This window comes from Dermacentor albipictus, chromosome 7, assembly GCF_038994185.2.
Source record: "Dermacentor albipictus isolate Rhodes 1998 colony chromosome 7, USDA_Dalb.pri_finalv2, whole genome shotgun sequence".
Taxonomy (NCBI): domain Eukaryota; kingdom Metazoa; phylum Arthropoda; class Arachnida; order Ixodida; family Ixodidae; genus Dermacentor; species Dermacentor albipictus.
Window position 1 is genome coordinate 1515371 of NC_091827.1, and position 19155 is coordinate 1534525.

The 19155-nt window shown below is 49.5% G+C and overlaps 1 protein-coding gene across 3 annotated transcripts in view; it reads right to left on the bottom strand.

Moving 5' to 3' along the window:
* Positions 1-19155, bottom strand: part of LOC135918016 (1,5-anhydro-D-fructose reductase-like) — a 217370-nt gene that overhangs the window by 93938 nt on the left and 104277 nt on the right. The window contains exon 4 of one of the 3 annotated variants that reach the window (XM_065451682.2): positions 1284-1400. The exons of the other annotated variants lie outside the window; for them this stretch is intronic. Coding sequence (XP_065307754.2) covers positions 1284-1400 — 117 coding nt within the window. The remainder of the gene's footprint in view (positions 1-1283; positions 1401-19155) is intronic. 3 annotated transcript variants of the gene reach the window in all.

The window sequence follows — 19155 nt, forward strand, 5'->3', positions numbered from 1 at the left end:
ATTTGCATTAGAAAAACTTTCAGTGATCCTAGTTGGTGCGTAACTGTGAAATATTCCTCAAAGGGCAAAAAAAGGAACACGGCACAAAAAGAAAGTCATTCACAAGGCAGGCGCCACTTTCAACTGCTTATTCGACGACGTCGACATGAAATATATATGACACAGGCACATGCGCAGATTCGTTATGGAAAAAATACAAGATATGAATATATGAACAAGATATGCCTAATTCATATGCGCGTCAAGGTATGCAAATTCTTTTGTGCACACGCTTGACGAAGCCTCACTGATGCCACCTTCGACCCTCTTTTTTATGTGATATGATTCCAGTATCAAGCGGGCCTGCTCACAGTGACTTTTACCTAGAATATTTGCGTCACGAAATAATGCCTCACATCCTTCGCAATAGTTCACGTGATCCGCCAAATGCGTTCTTTCCGTATTTATAATATTCAAGGCGTGCTCTCTAAAGCTGTCATTCACACACCTTCCTGTTTGATCGATATAGCGTTTGCTACAGGTCAAAGAAATGTCATAGACAGCTCCGCTGGTGCAGTTTAGATAGGGCTGCCGAAAGATGCACTGTTGGCCCTATCTAAACTGCATTTTGACATCATGTCGACCAAAGCGATGAAGAAAAATGCATATCTAAAATAATAATAATAATAATGGCCACGAAAGTTGTGAGGAGTTAGCAAACCAAACGGGTAAAAAAGAAAGTTCGCCAGCACTTTATCTATCTATCTATCTATCTATCTATCTATCTATCTATCTATCTATCTATCTATCTATCTATCTATCTATCTATCTATCTATCTATCTATCTATCTATCTATCTATCTATCTATCTATCTATCTATCTATCTATCTATCTATCTATCTATCTATCTATCTATCTATCTATCTATCTATCTATCTATCTATCTATCCATCCATCCATCCATCCATCCATCCATCCATCCATCTATCTATCTATCTATCTATCTATCTATCTATCTATCTATCTATCTATCTATCTATCTATCTATCTATCTATCTATCTATCTATCTATCTATCTATCTATCTATCTATCTATCTATCTATCTATCTATCTTTTCTAAAAGAACGTTACTCACACGCCCGCTTGTTGCAGAGGCAAGCGGGAGAAGCGAGGAGGTATAATCGAGACCGCATGTTTCACCAGCCCACAAAATTGTAAATTGCAGAATCTCGACACTGAGGACACCTTCATTTCGCTACCCTGGTACGTCAGCGTCGCGAGCAAGCACTTGGTCGTGCTCACCTGCAGTGCAGCCGGCCTTATCGTCGCCATTGTGAGAATCCTGGTCACCTGTTCCTTGTTGAAGTTGCACAGGCCGATTGACCGCGTCATTCCCATGTTGGCCGCGTCTTCCATGCCCTGCTTGGGACCCAAATTTTGCTTTATTTTACAAAGACGCTCGCGAGCAGACGCTCTTCGTGGATGGATTCGTTTATTTCTTTTAGTTTTAACATTTCGAGGCTTTCCGGAGCACCGAGAGCCACCGGCCGGAAGGCTTCCGATCACAGCCACAATCTCAACGGGCACCGGACGCCGGTCACGCATCGTCGGCTGCCGATCGTGCGCGGGCTTGATTCAAGCGCGCGAGGTCTAATATTCGATCTACATAAAATTAAGAACGTCTCCTACTGTTTTCAGAAGCCCGTTCCTGCATACGTAATGGAAGGTTACAATGCTTCGACGCACCGACAGAGCACTTCTGGTTAGAGGTAGAAAGGGCATCCCAGGGGCTTTATATTAGTCACGGCCACACGAAGAGACAGACAATGACGCAACATAGTCAGATTGTTACGGTTAATTCAAAGCGCAAAAATAACAAACCAAAAGGAGGTGGATGAAAAGACAACTCGCTACATAAGACACAAGCCCACATCTGCCGCATTGTGCGTACGATGTTTTACAAATTAAGCTACCGTGGGGCCTTCCTCTCGCCCACTTCCTTAATGGCGGCTCAGACTCGAACCAAGAAAACTTGCACCCTTTGGGGCATATCTCCTTGACCCCAAAGGATCATCGCCATTCGTCTGGCGTGCCTTTCTTTAACACTGCGCAATTACGAACAGTACAGCCTGAAACAGCATTTTAGAGCGAAGCTCTTTGGCGATAGAGTGCAAAACATTTCGAGGCTTTCCGGAGCCTCGAAACTCGCGACTTCGCGACTGAACGAGTACATAAAAAAAACAGATACACAGAGACAGCCCTTCAAAGCCACAAGCCATCACAGCCAGAAGCGCTGTCTCTGAGTATCTGTTTCTTTCTACGTCCTCGTTCAGTCGCTCTTATACACTCTATCATGGATTCTAACCAACCAGCCCGCCGACGTGTTTTAACCTAGCTCTTAGGCGCCCATTCCTGTGCTGAGCGTCGGCGTCCCTCGGCGTAACCAAGAGAAAGAGCACAGCGAAGGATGAAAGAGCGAATGCGGTGTGCAGCCGGGGACGAATGACGGCGATAGCGAAGAGAGCGCGAGGAGGGAAGGGATGGAGGAGGGTACGGCCAAAGCGTGAGAAAAAAAAAGCGTAGTGTCGCGCAAGGAGTGTTCTGCGGCGGCGATCGTTACGAGATGGCGCCAGAGTAGCGCGCTTCGTCTGTTCACCGATGACGCCATCGACAAGGCATGCGGCGAGCGCGCGTCCACCGATACCATATATGGAAACAAAGAGCTGCATAAGCGGAAGTCTGTCCGTGGCGACTGCTGTGAATTGCGCCCACGCGTCACTCACGCGCTGCTTCACTCGATATCCCGATAAGCGAGGCAGTCGCGCCACACTTGGCCGCGTTTGCAACGTGCCGCGCGAGACAGCTAGATTGTCCGCGCCAGCCAATATATAGCGAAATGGAAACACGTATAGCGCTGCGCTCAAATTTCGCGGTATCTTAATCATCGGTGATATTTCTGTAGAGGAAAGTAGCGATCACAGAGTTTTTAAGAAAGAGAATGCAAGTAAGGCAGATTACATTTATTGATCGTGTACAAGATACAGGAAAATAGGTCAACCATGCGGTTTGAGATGCATAAAATTGAAAAAAAAATTATTCAATGCAACAACTACAGAACATGCTTCGATAAATACGCTCATTCATCGTGAGAGATGAAAAGCGCAAGTGAATTGTTAGTTAAAATTCTCGTCCGGGGACGGCCGCTAGTCCTACATGACATCCCACAGTACATGATCGATGACGTCTAAATCATTTGTTAGCACATTGGGCGCGCAAGGGACGCAGTCACTGCAGCTGACTGCAGGCGTCCTCTTTTCGTCGCTGCCGGCCATTGACTCGTTTTGATGGCGTAGCTCCCGTCGTGGTCTCTAGATCACGGCGCATGAAGGTTTGAGACAATAAGAAGCCTTTATGTAACCAAGCTCAAAACAGTTACACGGCACACAATAGAAAAGCAACAGAGAACAGGAATGAGATAAAGTTTTATGGTATTTACAACAAATTCGTCGAAGCCATAGAGTTGAGCAAGCTCCGCTGGTTCCGACGTCAGGGCGGCTGGCCCGGCCCAGAGGTGGCGAGGACGACGGGTCGATGCGGCTACACCGCTTGGACCCCTTCGCTGGGCCTGCAGATCGCAGCCCCAGCAACTCGGGCATGTCTTCATGGTGGAGGCGTCGTCAGGTTGTTGCTGCAGTTCCGAGTTGCGCACGCTCAGCCAATGGATCGCAGAAGGTGGGCACGGCCTCCAGCGGACTGTCGCAGACTGTCTCCGTAAAGCACCTGGGGGCGCAAGGACACCCGTGTTCCGTGCATTGGGTGCACGTTAAATATCCCCAGGTGGTCAAAATTAATCCGGAGTCCCCCACTACGGCGTCCGTTATAATCACATCGTGGTTTTGGCACGTAAAACCCCTGAATCTAACCACGAGGCTGGTCCGGAGCCCAGGTCGCTGTCCTCTCCGCTATCCCAGATCGTAGCTGGAGCTCGTTCTCTAATTGTGATCCTCCCTACTTGTCCTGGCACCGTTTCTGTAATAATTTCTTCGGCGCTTTTGTTCCTAGTTGGCGCGCTGAATTCTGTGGCCTTTCCTCTATTTGCCACTTTGTCTTCTTTGCTCTCTTCGCTTGTGTTCCTCGTTCAAGGTTAACAATGGCATAGCGCAAAATACACATGGCATGAACGATGGGGCGAGTACCAACTTCCAACTCCAGGAAAATTTACGACGAGGTAAAGATCATGCGCATGAGTGCACAGACAGCAGTAAGCACGAAGGGCGAAGAAGGAACAATATCATTTACATTGCCGTAACTAAAAATGCTGCTTATTGCGAAAGAGCGATAACGAAGTAACGCTAACGCTCCGCGCATCCTTTATCTTGATATGAAACGCCTCTACCAATTCTCGGGCAACTTGGTCGTGGCTTTTGCCAAGTGTCCGCAAGCCGCTGTGCACACGCTCATTAGCCACTGTGGATGGGCAAATGTGAGCCTTACCTACTCTTTATGGAGGCATCATGTTTCCTTAATCGGAAATTAATACATCGGACGATTTGGCCAATGTGTTAATTTACTAATTTGACCGTACCGTAAGTAAGAGATCTTTCATACAGCACATTGAGCAAGGGCTTGGCGTGCCTTTTCTCGCAAGCTTATAAAAAATGCGAGCGCACATCCTCGACGTGGTTTAGGCACGTAAAGATAAAGCAGCCAAGTGAAGATAGACAAAGCAGCTTTCGCTTTCCTTGTCCGCTGCGGATACGCCATTGGTGTGCCGACCGAGCCGTCTCGAGCGTAGTTCACCACTACTCCGCATCATTATGTAAAAGTGGCGCTGCGCTCAGTAGAACGATACTTGTAACAGACGGCGCGCAACAAATGAAGCACGCAGAGTGAAAACTTCATCTGTAGCCGTCAGCCTGTGCAGTGTTGAGGTCTGTGTTATTATTGCATGCTTGCAAGTTGCTAAAAAATATTGAAGCTTCTACAACAACAATGTGAATGGCCTAGTTAGCGGAAGTTAATCTCCAAGGCCGTATCACCGGAGTATTCACCAATCACTTGTGGTATTTCTGCCTCAAAGAAGATCAACGTGCACACTTATTTCTTTGCCCAGGGGGGCTTAAGTCAGTAGTGTTGTCACTGGAGACAAGAGCAGCAGCGGAGACCACTTGTGTACGAAAGCAGCATTTAAAGGGACCCTGAAAGGCTTTTGACGATTTTCTACAAACGTACTGAGTCGTTAGAGTAGGTCCTTCTGATCATTAATTGACACATCCAAGTGCTCTTCGTAAAGCGTGTAATTTATTATCAGGTTTTAAAAATGCACATCGCTGCCGATCGCAGCGCACTGCTCGGCGGAATTTTAAGCCGCCCCTACCCATATGACCGAAATCACCCATATGACGTCAGTGGGGCGAGCTATACGATTGGCTGACCAGGGCGCGTGATCGATAATTTTTCCAACTTTATGGTAAACAAATGATCTTCGTAATAGTTGGAATGTTAGTTAATTTGTTTTTATAAAGAGAAAGTAGCAGAAAGAGAATGCACAAGAACAATTTTTCAGTACACTTAAGCACTTCCGGCACACAGCAAGTGTCGTCTGCTTGTGTTGCAACGTACTCTATTTTGACGAGAGCTCCGCGGTCAGAATTGGTCTCAGTCTTTTCGCGAGCACTATCATTCGACTTTGTTGCCTTGTGGACTGCAAACGTAGCGACTGGCAATATGTCAATATGTCAAGCGTATTTTTCGCAGGAGTGTAATCAACACGTTGTTTTTATAAATGTTTAAAATGTTTTACACTTGGTTAGAGCAATATTAGCGCTTTGTTTGGCTGGTTAAGCGCTACGCCAACAAGTGTCCGGACCGTGCAGACCGATCAGGCCGCTCACGTACGTCTGCGCCAAAGTTCCTTCAGCTTGAGTTTATGCCTCCAGTCATTTGCCAATATGACCAGCTTGCCTGTGGCTAACGGAATACCAGACACGTTCGGCGCTACGACAGAATGCTCGCAACGCACGCTGCTTCGATAGCTCTCGCTTGGGGTCGACAGCCAAGCGGCTAGCGGAGAGGTTTCGCGCGGGCGGGCTTCAAAACAACCGGAAGTGGACGATGTGACGTCGCATCGTGACGCAGGACCAGTGAAGGCGGAGCTTAGCCCCGCTCACTCGGCGAACGAGTTGAGGAGGAAAAGCATGGCTGGGGAGGAGGGTAACATCTAATCGCTTGTAGCTCCATTAATACGTAACGCTTCACTTAAATTGTGGTGCGAATTTGGTGCGAAATTGTGGTGCTTGTGGTTCTACTTAAGCTGTACCCTACGCGTCTACAAAATTTGTCCGAACCGTTTCAGGAGCCCTTTAAGAACAGTTCCTAAAGCGCGTTTTCTCCTATACGATCGTAAGCCTATCCCTAGGAGTGGGCAGCGCAACCCGGACGAAGGACAACATGCAGTACACAATACGAGTGCACAGTATCGTGCACTTCCTTTTGTCCTTCGTCCGGGTTGCGCTGCCCACCCCTAAGAATATGCTCAGTCACCAACTCGCCCAGCTTGCTGTATCGATACGATAGTAAGAAAGTTTTACCAACGATGCAATAATATGGTGCTTCCGCTATCTCTACAATACCGTTACGTAGAAACGTCAAAAAGGGTTTATATACTCTGTTTACACAGCAACAGCGAGTGGCGCCACAACCACGAAAATGGGGCACAGCTCACCCTCTGTCTCGTCTGGTATACACCTTCGTCTGCATCACATAGGTATGGTATGGCATGGTATGGTATGGTATGGTAAAGCTTTAATGAAGTCCTGCAGATCGTGAGTCTTCACGAAGCGGGCCGCTCCCTCGTGGGAACCGGAAGGCCGAGCCTCTCGGCCGCATCGTGGGCCTGCTGGACAGCCCAGAGTTGGTCAGCCAGAAGAGGGCTGCGGAGAACCACCTCCCATCTGGCCGAGCTGTTAGCAATGATAGAGCGTGACCGGGCACACCGCCAGAGCATGTGGTCTAACGTGGCTATTTCTCCACAATCGTGGCAGGTAGCAATGGTGTAAGTATCCGGATAGATTTTATGTAAGAGCGACGGATTGGGATAGGAATTCGTTTGCAGTAGACAGAGCGTTAATGCTTGAGCTCTATTGAGGCGCGGATGAGGAGCAAAGTAGGTTCTACGGCTGAGATAGTAGTGTTTAGTAACCTCGTTAGAGGTGGAGGGCGTGTCCCTGTTCTCTGGGGAGTCGGCTTCCGATTGGTCGAGGGTAGCGCGGTGGGCAAGTTCACGCGCAGCCCCGTGAGCCGACTCGTTGAGGTTGGGAGGAGCACCCTTTGTCTGACCCTGATGTGTGGAAAACCAATAAATGAAGTGGTGCATAATTGCCTTGACCCCAATAAGTCTGAGGGCCTGTTTGGATACGGTGCCTTTTTCAAATGCTCTGACTGCAGATCTTGAATCACTATAGATGACATCCCGTGAGCTATCCAGCAGGGCAAGTGCAATAGCCATTTGTTCAGCTATTTCGGAGTCCCTCGTCCGAACCGAGGCAGCATTGGTGATTCCTTGCCTACCATCAACAGTGACGATGGTGAACGCCCGACGTCCCTTACAAGAAGCGGCATCCACAAAGCTGACATGTCGCTGATCACTGTGTATTTGCCTAAAGAGGTTGGCCGCCCTTGCCCTCCTTCTACCGCGATTATGATCGGGGTGCATGTTCCTAGGTATTGGCGCAACCATAATGTTCTCATGAATCGACGGAGGAACGTCAGAGAACTCCTCCGCTACTCTATCGGGCTGATATCCGAGTTCCTGCAAGAAGGATGTCCCTGCCTTCGTTGTTGTGATGCGAGTTGGCTGTGCGCGCTTCTGGGCCTCTGCAGTCTCTTCAAGAGTGTTATGAGTGCCAAGCTGCATTAAGCGCTCTGTACAAGTTTATGCGGGTAACCCGAGAACCCGCTTGGTAATCTTTCTAAGGTGTGCATTCAATTTATCCCGCTCTGCCCGTTTCCATCGACGCATGGCTGCCACGTATCTAAAGTGGCACAAAACGAAGGCATGCATTAGTCGAATGAGGTTATTCTCCTTGAGTCCATGATGCCGATTTGATACCCTCCGAATTAAACGTTCCAAAACAGCTCGAGTGTCACTAGAGTCGTTGTCTATGATTTGATGCTTAATTTCATGGTATCCTGTGCGGATAGGCCTGGTATGAATCTTATCATACTATGGGGGTAAATGTCGTTATTCTCCAGGAACCGGGAGAGTCGATTCAGGACCGCGCGCTCCGCTACCTTACCCACACAGGATGTAAGCGAGATGGGCCTCAAATTGTCAACGCTAGGTGTTTTGCCAGGTTTGGGGATGAGTACTGCGAGAGCAGTTTTCCAAGGTAATGGGACGGTTCCATTCCTCCAAATTTCGTTAATGTCATCTGTGAGGTATGCGATTGATTTTTCATCCAGATTTCGCAACGCCTTGTTGGAGATGCCATCCGGCCCTGGCGCAGATCTACCATTGAGTCCATGTAGAACCCTACGAATCTCCTCAACGCCAAACTCTGCATCCAGGTAGGAATTGGCCTGGCCCTGGTAATCGAGATGTACAGGAGACCATCCTGAGCCGACTGGGAGATATTTGTTAGCAAGCGTGCGGATTAATTCGTCCTCAGAGGTCATTCGTGCGGCCTTATGTATGGTTCTAGCAATGGCACGCCTCTGATTAGACTTAGTATTGGTCTCGTTAAGCAGATGCTTAAGCAAGCTCCAAGTTTTACCATTGCGCATTTCGCCGTCTATCGAATTGCAAACCTCGTCCCACTGCTGTTTGGAGAGGGTTACACAATGTTCCTCAATGTGTTTGTTAGTCTCATATATCTTTTTGCGTAGCCTACGATTAAGTCGTTGACACTTCCATCTGTTGAGAATGGACTGTTTGGCCTCTAACAGATGGGCTAACCTGCTAGCCATTTTCTCAACAGGAAGGTCGGTGCAGACCTTAGAGGTTGCACGCCGAACGTCCTCTTGGACCTGAACCATCCATTGCTCTATGGTAGGTCGGGAATCTGAGGGAGGCCTCTCCTCCCGAAGCTTGCGGAATTTATCCCAGTGCGTGCGTGAATTCGCGCTGTTTTGTACCCCCGATATGAAGCTGGGCCTCACAAATATAGTGGTCACTACCAAGGTTCTCAGCCAAGTTATTCCATTTGGCCTCAGTCACGTTCTTGACGAAGATGAAATCAGGGGTAGTCTCTACACGTGGATGTCCCGATTCGGGTTGGAAAGTTAGGGTCAGTGATCAGCATCAGGTCCAGATCCATGGCGTTCTGCCAGAGATGCTTACCCTTATTGGTATCATACTTATAACCCCAAAGCGGGGCATTAATGTCCCCTGCGACAATAAGAGGGCTTGAGCCTGCCATGTCTACGGCCTTGCGATATATAGAGGTGGCTCATAACATTGGCGTTCGCTACATCGATGTGGTGAGTACTGCATGTTTGCTTCTCTTTTTGTCAGACTCATTAGCGCAGGCAGTCGGTAATGATGTTCGGTGTTATTAGTGATTTTGTCTCGTAGACCAAGAATTGAGTGCCTTGCGGGTTAAATTGCTAGTGGGCAAGAAACACAGGGTGCTGGGTGAGCTTGGAGAAGTTGAAAATCCACGAACTCCTCAAAATTCATGAGCAGGTGGGCATTTCGGTTGGCCCTGCGAAAGGCAAAAGGCTGAAATTGGAGGTTTTACAGAACAAGTATAGGAGTTGGTAGGAGGCCGGTGAGGCCAGGAAAATTATGTTGTAAGAGTGCAACAAGCGAGAAATTCTGCGACTCCTGATGGTAGCGATAAGGACGGGCCAATTAGTGCCGAATGTTTGCTCTTCATGTCGCCAGAACTAGTCCAAGAAAGCAGGTGCTAGGAGAGTATGAATGTTTTCTGGTGGCCACTGTATCGGTAACTCACCTTCTTTAAATAAGGGATTTCAGTTTTAAGGAAGCGTGACTTTTGAAGGCAAACGAGATCGCTATGGAAAAATTCGAAGTGCAGGACCTCCTCCTAATTTGCGAGGAGTTGGGCATTTGCGCCGGCTCCGCAAAAACAAAAGGCGCAGTTCTCGACGTCATGAACCTCGAAGATGTGACGGTCGAGGGGGCTGACGAAGCTTCGGAAACCATTCTTGAAAGAAAACAGAAAGCAGAGGAGTGCGAGAAGCGCGAGCAGGAGGCTGCGCAACGGCACGGCAGAACTTGAACTCAAAAGTCAGATACTCAGGTGGCAGACAGCGCGACGCCAGCTCCACGCTTTCGAGGCAGACGAAGGTATAGTTAATTTCTTCGCCGGTTTCGAAAGTGTGTGTGAGAAAGAGGGTGCCAGCCGGGACTTGCGGACTGAGAGATTACCAGCGCTAATCCCGTTGAATATCGCCAAGTGCTTCATGAACTGCTTGTCCAAGGAGAAAGCGCGATACTATGATAGCACTATCAGTGCTATCATAGTATCAGACACTTCGGTCTGGAATTTCGAGCCGACCTCGAAGGCCGTCGAGGATAGCTGCACGTGACAAAGTATTCGCAGTATTCCGCGACAATCAGAGAGAAGCGACAAAGCGCGATATGGGAAGCAAAGGAGTAGCAAGTCTGTCCGTAGGAATTTTAGATTGGAGACTTCAAATTCCCCCGGCACGCATCAAGAGAAAGAGGGCGATGCTCCTGAAGCAGAGCAAATCAGCACGGAGGCGGCAAATTCGGCCGACCTGCCAGAAAATGTCACCTATGGCTGTTCGGATAGGTCAGAACATCTGATGAAGAAAAGGGCAGAAACACGGGAGGAGACTCGGAGACTGATAGGCGTGTTCCCTATTGTGCAGCGGTCAGAGGACCACGGAAGGATTCCCGAGGCAGCAACGTGCAGTGACTAGTCAAACGCGTTAGAAGCCGGAAGCGAGGAAAAGACGGTAGAGAGCGATGAATGTTCCGCACAAGAAACGGAGGACCTGTTAGGCCAAGTGTGTAAGGAGGAGGCAAGTGCGGCGACCCTGCCAAAAAGAGCGCAGAAAACAGAGGGCCTGTTAAGCCAAGTTTGTATGGAGGCGGCAAGTTCGGCCGGCCTGCGGGAATATGTCACCTATGGCTGTTCGGATAGGTGAGAACAGATGGTGAAGAAAGGGCGTAGGCGCAAGAGGAGAAAGATGGTCGAGGCGTCCGGAATCAAACGTGCAAAGCGCCAAGGCGACACAGGCAAAGGCGCGAAAGTCAGGATCCACCCGAAGACTGAAAAATCGAAGGACGGTGATGCTTCGGGGATCGGCGTGACGCACGTCGCGAAAAAGAGTTTCGCGAAGATTCGGGCGCAGTGAACGCGTCTGCGCGTAAGCAGAGGGACAAAGGGAAGCGTCCCGTCACTCGTGGGGGCAAGGAACTGCCTGTCACCGATAGGGGAACAGTGAGCGTGCGGGTCTGTGAATGCGCCCTTCTAGTACGCGGAAGCTGTTGTTCTAAAGTCGCAGCTACGAGGAGCGTCAGGCGAATTAGCGGCATTGACTTTCTTCGCGACCGCGCTTTGCGAGAACCTCGGAAGGCGCGGCCTTCTCTAGCTCGTCTGAAAGGACTTGTTAAAGCCTGAAAAAGAAATCAGGAAGAAGCGTTGCAAATTGTTTTTTTTTTCTTTTGGGTTCATTTTGTAGGAGATTAGTTACGCGCTGAACGTTTGACAATGCGTAAGGAATAACATCATTTTTTTTTAGACTATTAGCATTTTTGTCTCAGGGTAGTTCCGTAGTAGAAAGTTTACGTGACGACGCGTGTAGAACTGCAAGGCAAACAGGTCAGTGCCGCATACAGTTTGGAAAGCCACGCGCAAGTTGCGCAAGTTGATAAGTTATGCTTTGCGGGAGTTCATAACGAGTCACGTTTGATTTTGCAGGAGTGCTTTTGGAGAGACGTTTTGTAGTTGCGTTCATGAGCTTTGATTTCTTCGACAACATTAATATTTTGGCACGTTTAAGTTTGAGGAACTTTTATTAGACAGAAGGCATCGTCGGTCTTTTATAATCGTGGTATGGCAGATTTCTTTAGTTAGTTTGATTACTTCCATGAAAACGTGACAGCTGAAGAAGGAAAGCGTCAGTATTTTAGTTTCTTTTCTTACACGGAGGTGAAGGCTGAAGATAAAGAGCCTGCTCATGGTAAGTTTGGTTGCGACTTGTTTTGGATTATCCCTGAATTTTTTTTGAAGTTTCGTTAATATTGGTCAGATTTGGTGATTTATTCTAATCACGATGCGTCGAATTAGCATCATTAAGAAGCCCGCTAGAAGAAAAGCGGTGTAAGTAAGGCCATCTGAGCCAATTCAGGAAGGTAATAAGGTTTTCAGATGGTTTTCCCTTTAGTTGATTTCACAATTTGTCGTTATGTAATGATCATGCAGCTATCTGTTGCTAGGTGTTACGGACATGAAGTAATTAAGGCCAGTTCTCCATTCGCCTTCCTGACCTGAAGAAGTTCTAATTCATGATTAGTTAGCTTGATTACCTGCTTGTGTCTATTTGAGAGAACACATAATTGGAAGTTTCTGGGTACTTGTACAAATCAACGTGCACCTTGTGTTTGAGGGTTTTCGTTTCGGTAAGGGGTTGTCAGATTTTTTGAATTCGTACAGTCTGGCGATGAGAGTGGCGTGCACATGGAGCTTGAAGCATTGTGCGTGGCTGACAACGGTCGCTCCTTGGAGCTTGTCCCTTGCAGTCCAGTCAGAGCCCACCTACCAAGAAGTCTTGGGCCAGAGATCTTCGTTCTCAGAAGCTGCGGCCCATGGCTTCGAACAACGCAGGCACCAAGCCGGCCGAGCTACATCGAACAACTCGACCTCCCGATGCACCATCTAACGGCGGGTGTGTTGTTGTGCCCAGTGGCCCTCCAGAGCGGGGAATGCCACCCCTGCGACATGCAGTTGTCACGCTTCATGCTACGATTCTTCACACTTGTCAGTAACCCAAATTGGCCTGCCCACGCCGGAGTGAAGGTCCGTGCAAGGCTACGTTTCTTGTCACCTGTCAGCTGCACAAACTGTCATGACCACGCCGGGGATCGGAACCAGCGTGCGTTCCTCCTACTTTCCCTGCTTGTGCCCAGTGATGTGCGTGCGTTTCCGACCGGGCTCCCTTAGGAAAAGGGAAACCAGCTCACTAATACCATCGGCTCACCGACACCGTCAGCTCACATAATAATAATAATATTTGGGATTTTACGTGCCAAAACCAATTTCTGATTATGAGGCACACCGTAGTGGAGGACTCCGGAAGTTTTGACCACCTGGGACACCGTCAGCTCACATAATAATAATAATATTTGGGATTTTACGTGCCAAAACCAATTTCTAATTATGAGGCACGCCGTAGTGGAGGACTCCGGAAGTTTTGACCACCTGGGGTTCTTTAGCGTGCACCTAAATCTAAGCACACGGGTGTTTTCGCATTTCGCCCCCATCGAAATGCGGCCGCCGTGGCCGGAATTCGATCCCGCGACCTCGTGCTCAGCAGCCCAACACCATAGCCACTGAGCAACCACGGCGGGTCACCGTCAGCTCACAGACGCCGGGATTGGTCTCCTGACGCTATCCATCTCCTGATTGATGGAAACCATGAACAATGACGACGCCGGGCATCCAGACGGCCGTGAAGACGAGGAGGACGCTCGGAAACAGTGTGACTCGGACATGCTAAGACGCTACCATAGTGTGCTCCGATACTTGGAGCCATTTTGTAATCTCAGCTATGTACCTTTTTGAATATATTCCTTCTCTTCACTTTCTTAAACGTTGCTCGGAACTCTTTCACCCGGCACCTGGCAGGGCACCATCGATGGAAACTTCGTTGGCTGCGTGGACCCCGGACTTCGCAACACCAGAAGGCTTGAGAACCATCGACTTCGTCACCCATGCACCTTTCTTGATCCGGAACGTATCTCCCGGGCTCAGGCGCGCCATTGGCCCGGCCCCTACAGTGATCTGCCTAAAGGCGCCGGAGCACCTGGTGACTGGGGTCACCTTAAAAGTTGTCAGATACGGGGCCGTTTCCTGAGCCTACTTCGAGTTCACCAAACGACATTGAATCGCACCACAGCTAATTAAGGAGCGCAGAAGCACGGATACCACATTCCTAGGGCGCGCACGTGCAAACAAGTTGGCGGCCCCCACTTCGTGTGGCGCAGGTGGAGCTATTCACTGCTTGACTCTTCCCGAAAGTGAAGCGAGAGCCTGGCGCTGTTCCAGGTAACGTGAGTCCCGAAGCGAGACGGCTGTAATGCACCGCGAAGGCCTAGCAGCGTCGCCCCCACCTGGCTATTGTGACGGCGCATTGCAAGTCAGCAAGGCAAGACCGCAGGGAGAAGTAAGCCCTCGGACTATTGGGGACCCAGCGGCGACTCTCTTCGCCGGGTATGACACCATCGCACGGGCGCCTACCATTGGCCGAAAATGACGACACTTGAGCGGGCTCACCGATTGGCTGAACGTGACGTGTCTTCAAGACACCGAAGGGCTTAAAAGACGCAGACCGGGAGCAGCAGAAAGATTCCGAGAGCATTCCTTGATTCATCGCTTTCGAACTTCTTGCCACGGGCCGCAGCGTCCGAGTTGCTGCCGGCCCTTAATGACTCTAACACTTTTAATTGACTCTCACTGTAAATATTGTAGATAAAGCTCCCAAGTTTTTCATCCTGAAGTCCTCCTCAACTCGTACAACGTCGGGAATTGCGCGGAGCCGTCGTCCCATCAGCAGCTCAGCGGGTGATGCGCCGCACTCGAGTGGAGTGGTCCTGAAAGCAAGCACTCCCAGTCAGAAATCTTGTTTCGCTTCACTCGTTTTCTTGAGGATACGCTTAGTTATCTAAACACCCTTTTCTGCTAACGCATTAGAACGTGGGTATCCCGGAAAAGACGTGACATGCCTAAAATTGTACAACTGTGAGAACAACAAGAATTCACGACATGAAAATTGAGGGTCATTGTCAGAAGAAGCTATGGGAATGCCGTGCCTAGCAAAGGTCGCACTTGTTACGTCAACTACTGTTTTGGCTTGAGAGTTCAACTTCGGGAAAGTTTGACAGGGCGTCGGAAACGCACAAGTACGACCTCCCGCCGTATTAAAAGATGTCAATGCCTACACGGTACCGCGGTTGGTCCGGCACGAGGCGCATCAAAAGAGGCTCTCGGAGTTGGCTATTGCATACTTTTTGCACATAGAAGATGTCTGGACGAGCAATTCTATGTCCACGTTCATTCGGACCATTCAGTCGCGTTGGTTTGTTACGTCTCTTGCAGACACCTCTAAAACGTTGAAGCAATCTTCGTGATCTTGAATTTCGCCGACCAGCGCGGAGGCTCTGCAGCAAATCGCTAAATGGTTGCTCCGTTGGCATTTTCTGCACGTTCGTCCGAACGCGGGACAGTCTCTAGGCTTATGCGTGCGTCCGCATTTGGAGCATTTGTACAGCTTGGCTTGCACCATGTTGGGGTTTGGGCATGCATTGTGAACGGTGTCTACTTGCTTTTTACCTCGTTCCCTAGTTTCTTGGCGGAGAGCCGATGTTTCGGCTGCCTTGCAGACGTGCTCAGCCTTGTGCAACGTCAATTCATAGTCCCTGAGCAGCTTTTCTATCACCTTGTCGTCCTTGGTTCCGTAAACAATCTAGTCTCGGACCATAGAATCTAGAAGTAAAACATTATGGGGTTTTACGTGCCAAAACCACTTTCTGATTATGAGGCACGCCGTAGTGGAGGACTCCGGAAATTTCGACCACCGGGGGCTTTTTAACGTGCACCTAACTTTAAGTACACTGGTGTTTTCCCATTACGCCCCCATCGAAATGTGGCAGCCGTGGCCGGGATTCGATCCCGCGACCTCGTGCTCAGCAGCCCAACGCCATAGCCACTGAGCAACCACGGCAGGTTGAGAATCTGAAGGTGTGCCGAAATTGCACGCCCGTGCATGTTTCTTCAGGTCCCGCAGGAAGTGTTCAAATGGCTCACCTTGGCTCTGAACTCTCTTCCGAAATATGTAATCGTTGATGTACTTTGTTGGTGCACAGCTTGAAGAAATCGTCAAATTTCTTGATAATCGTCACGTAGTCAGCTTTGTCTTCGCCTTCTGCGAAGCTCAGCGTATTAAATATATCGATGGCGTCCTCACCTTCGACACTGAGAAGGAGCGCTGTCTTGTACGACACTGATCGCTTCTTGTCATCCGGTTCCGAAGCCGCAAGGAAGGGCTCGAATTTCTGCTTGAATATGTTTCTTGCTCGTTCCCCCCGTCATGCTCAACGGACCAGGCGGCCTCGACGAGTCCATTACGTAGTCCCTGCTGCGCTGCCCGTCGAAGATCAAAGCCGTGCTTGATTACGTATCCCACTTCTGACATCATGTATCGTAGCGTCCAGGAAGCCAAACATGCTGCGCCGGGGCAGCGGGGAGTGGTGGTGGGGGGCAAACTACGGATTTATTGCACACGCATACTTTTATATTGGATTTCGAAAGGAGTGTGTATTTTTGTCAATGACAGATAAGTTGCTTGAGCGGAATTCTGAGCACGTGGCGGCGCATGAGGTTTGCGCGGCACACGTGTAGAGCTCGGCACCCAAGATACCGGGCACGCGGAAGAAGGCGCGTCCATGGGCACCGCAACATTTCTGCCGAATAAGAAAAGCGAATAAACAGCGGTCTCATGTCTTGAAGTGTTATACGCGAATGTCACAAAAGGCAATGCAGTGTCCCAATCTTGGTGGTCGGCGGCACATATATACATTGCCAGCATGTCGGTAACCGTTCGGTGCAGTCTCTCCGTCAGGTCACTCGTCTGTGGATGGTTGGCCGTCGTCAGTTTGTGTCTGCCCGGTCAGTTAGGAGTTGCCCCGTGATAGAGCATGAAATCATGGAATAGGTCGCGCCATAGGCGCCGACTACGGGGGGGTGCTCCGGGGCCCTAGCCCCCTCCAGATTTTACGAGGGGGGGGGGGGCTGAGCCCCCCGCCTGGCTATGCCGAAGCTTATCGCCCCCCACCTAACGTGTCATTGCCATAGTTTTGTCAACCACATCATTTGAAGTTTCTTTTGACTCGCTTGGACCTTTTCATTAAACATTTTATTGAAGTTCAGTGTTTGACGGAAGCCCGTCTGGTCGGGATGAAACATGGTTAAAAGGGTAAACAAAAACCCGGGGCACTTCGCCGACCAAATAAAGATTTAAAAGAAAAGAAGACATTTCGGCTCCCGCACGGGAGCCTTGTTCACAGGTAAAATAAACAAAGGTGCCCGAGCAGCTCGCTTAAATACTATTAAACACGTGACGCAGGCAGCGCGCATACACTGACGGCAGATTGCCATCGCTCCTGTTCAGAGTGTGTGGCGTAGTCTGAATCATGAGGGACTCAAGATAAAGGCGTCGAGATAGCCCTTTTTCCCTGGCAAGGACACGTGCCTTCCCCCAGTCGATTGCGTGGCCGCTTGAGGTGGCATGCTCAGCCAACGCACTGGATTTCACATTTTCTTTTCTGACGTCATAATTGTGCTGTTTAAGACGCCTTTCAAAGTCACCAGTTTCGCCAATGTACACGTAGTCGCAATCCGCGCATGGGACAATGTACACAACACCTGGGAATTTCTCTTTTGGCAATTTGTCCTTAACATTGACGAGTGATTGCCGTAGTTTCTGGTTTGGAATGTGTGCCACTTGAACATTGTATGAGCGCAGAATACGGCTTAGAGCTTCACTTGTGGACGGGATATATGGTATTCCGGCGCGCTTTTGACTAGAGGGAGCATGGGGTAACTGCGGACGTGCCATTTGTCGTTCGACAGCATTCAAGAAATGGCACGGGTAACCACAGGCTGATAGTTCCCGCCGTACCACGCTTACGTCGGCTGCGTAGTTTTCTTGTCTCGTGCAGATTTTCTCCGCGCGTCGTAGAAGCGTCGAAACCACTGCCCTTTTGTGAGAAGCAGGTTGCAAGGAGCCGGAATGCAAGTAGCGTCCTGTGTGAGTTGGATTTCTGAAAACTGCGAGCGACAAAGTAGGCCCCTTTCGTTCAATCAGCATATCAAGGAACGGAAGCTTGCCGTCGATTTCCTCTTCTACCGTGAACTGGATCGCTGCTTCCATGCTGTTGAGGTGCGAAGTGAACGACTGAACTGCTTCTTTGTGAATGATGCAAAAACAGTCGTCCACGTAGCGAAAGAATGCCTTCGGAGCAGGGCTGAACGAAGAGAGTGCTCGACTTTCAAGTGCTTCCATTGTCAAGTTAGCGGCGGTTACCGATATAGAAGCTCCCATAGCCGTTCCGTGGACCTGCTTCTAGAAACACTTTTGGAACGTAAAGTACGTATTTGATAAACAGAACTATAACAGCAGAGCCAGATCCGGTGCATCAATAGGCGATCTCTCAGGTAGAGTGGCATCCGACTCCAGAGCGGTACTGCATACACCCACGGCCAGTTCCGTTGGCACACTAGTAAAAAGCGATTTCACGTCAAAAGAGACCAAGGTGTCATTTTCGTCCAGCACGACGTCACGGACTTTGTCCATCAAGTCGTAGGAATTGCGTATATGAGTGGCACGTTGTCCGACAAGGGACGAAATGACACGATGTAAAAATCCTGATAGCTTGGGCAGGGGCGAACGCGTGAAACCTACAATTGGACGCATGGGAACGCCTGGCTTGTGAACCTTGGGGAGGCTATAAAGAGCAGGGGCCGAACCATTATGACAAAGTAATGCGAAATACAGTGACTTGCGTTCAGGGGGGACCACACGAAAGACATCGGCCTAAAGCTTCTGGTAGTCTCTTTGCACCTTGGGTGTTGGATCCCGGTCAAGTTGAACGTACGTATTCGTGTCTTTTAACAGCGTCAACATCTTCTTGGAGTAGTCGACTTTGTCCAACAGAACCGTCACGTTCCCTTTGTCTGCGGGAAGAATCACGACCTTGCAGTTGCCGCGAAGCCTCTTCACCGCTTGACGCTCTTCTGAAGACAGGGCCGAAGAAGGGGGGCCCCTTACTCTGGAGAGAACAGACACAACACGAGTGCGGGCCTCATCACGGTGCGCGGGATCAACTTGGCTAACGGCGTTCTCCACGGCACATACAAACTTCTTTTATGCGTTGCATATTGCAATCGCTCAGTTCAGCCCT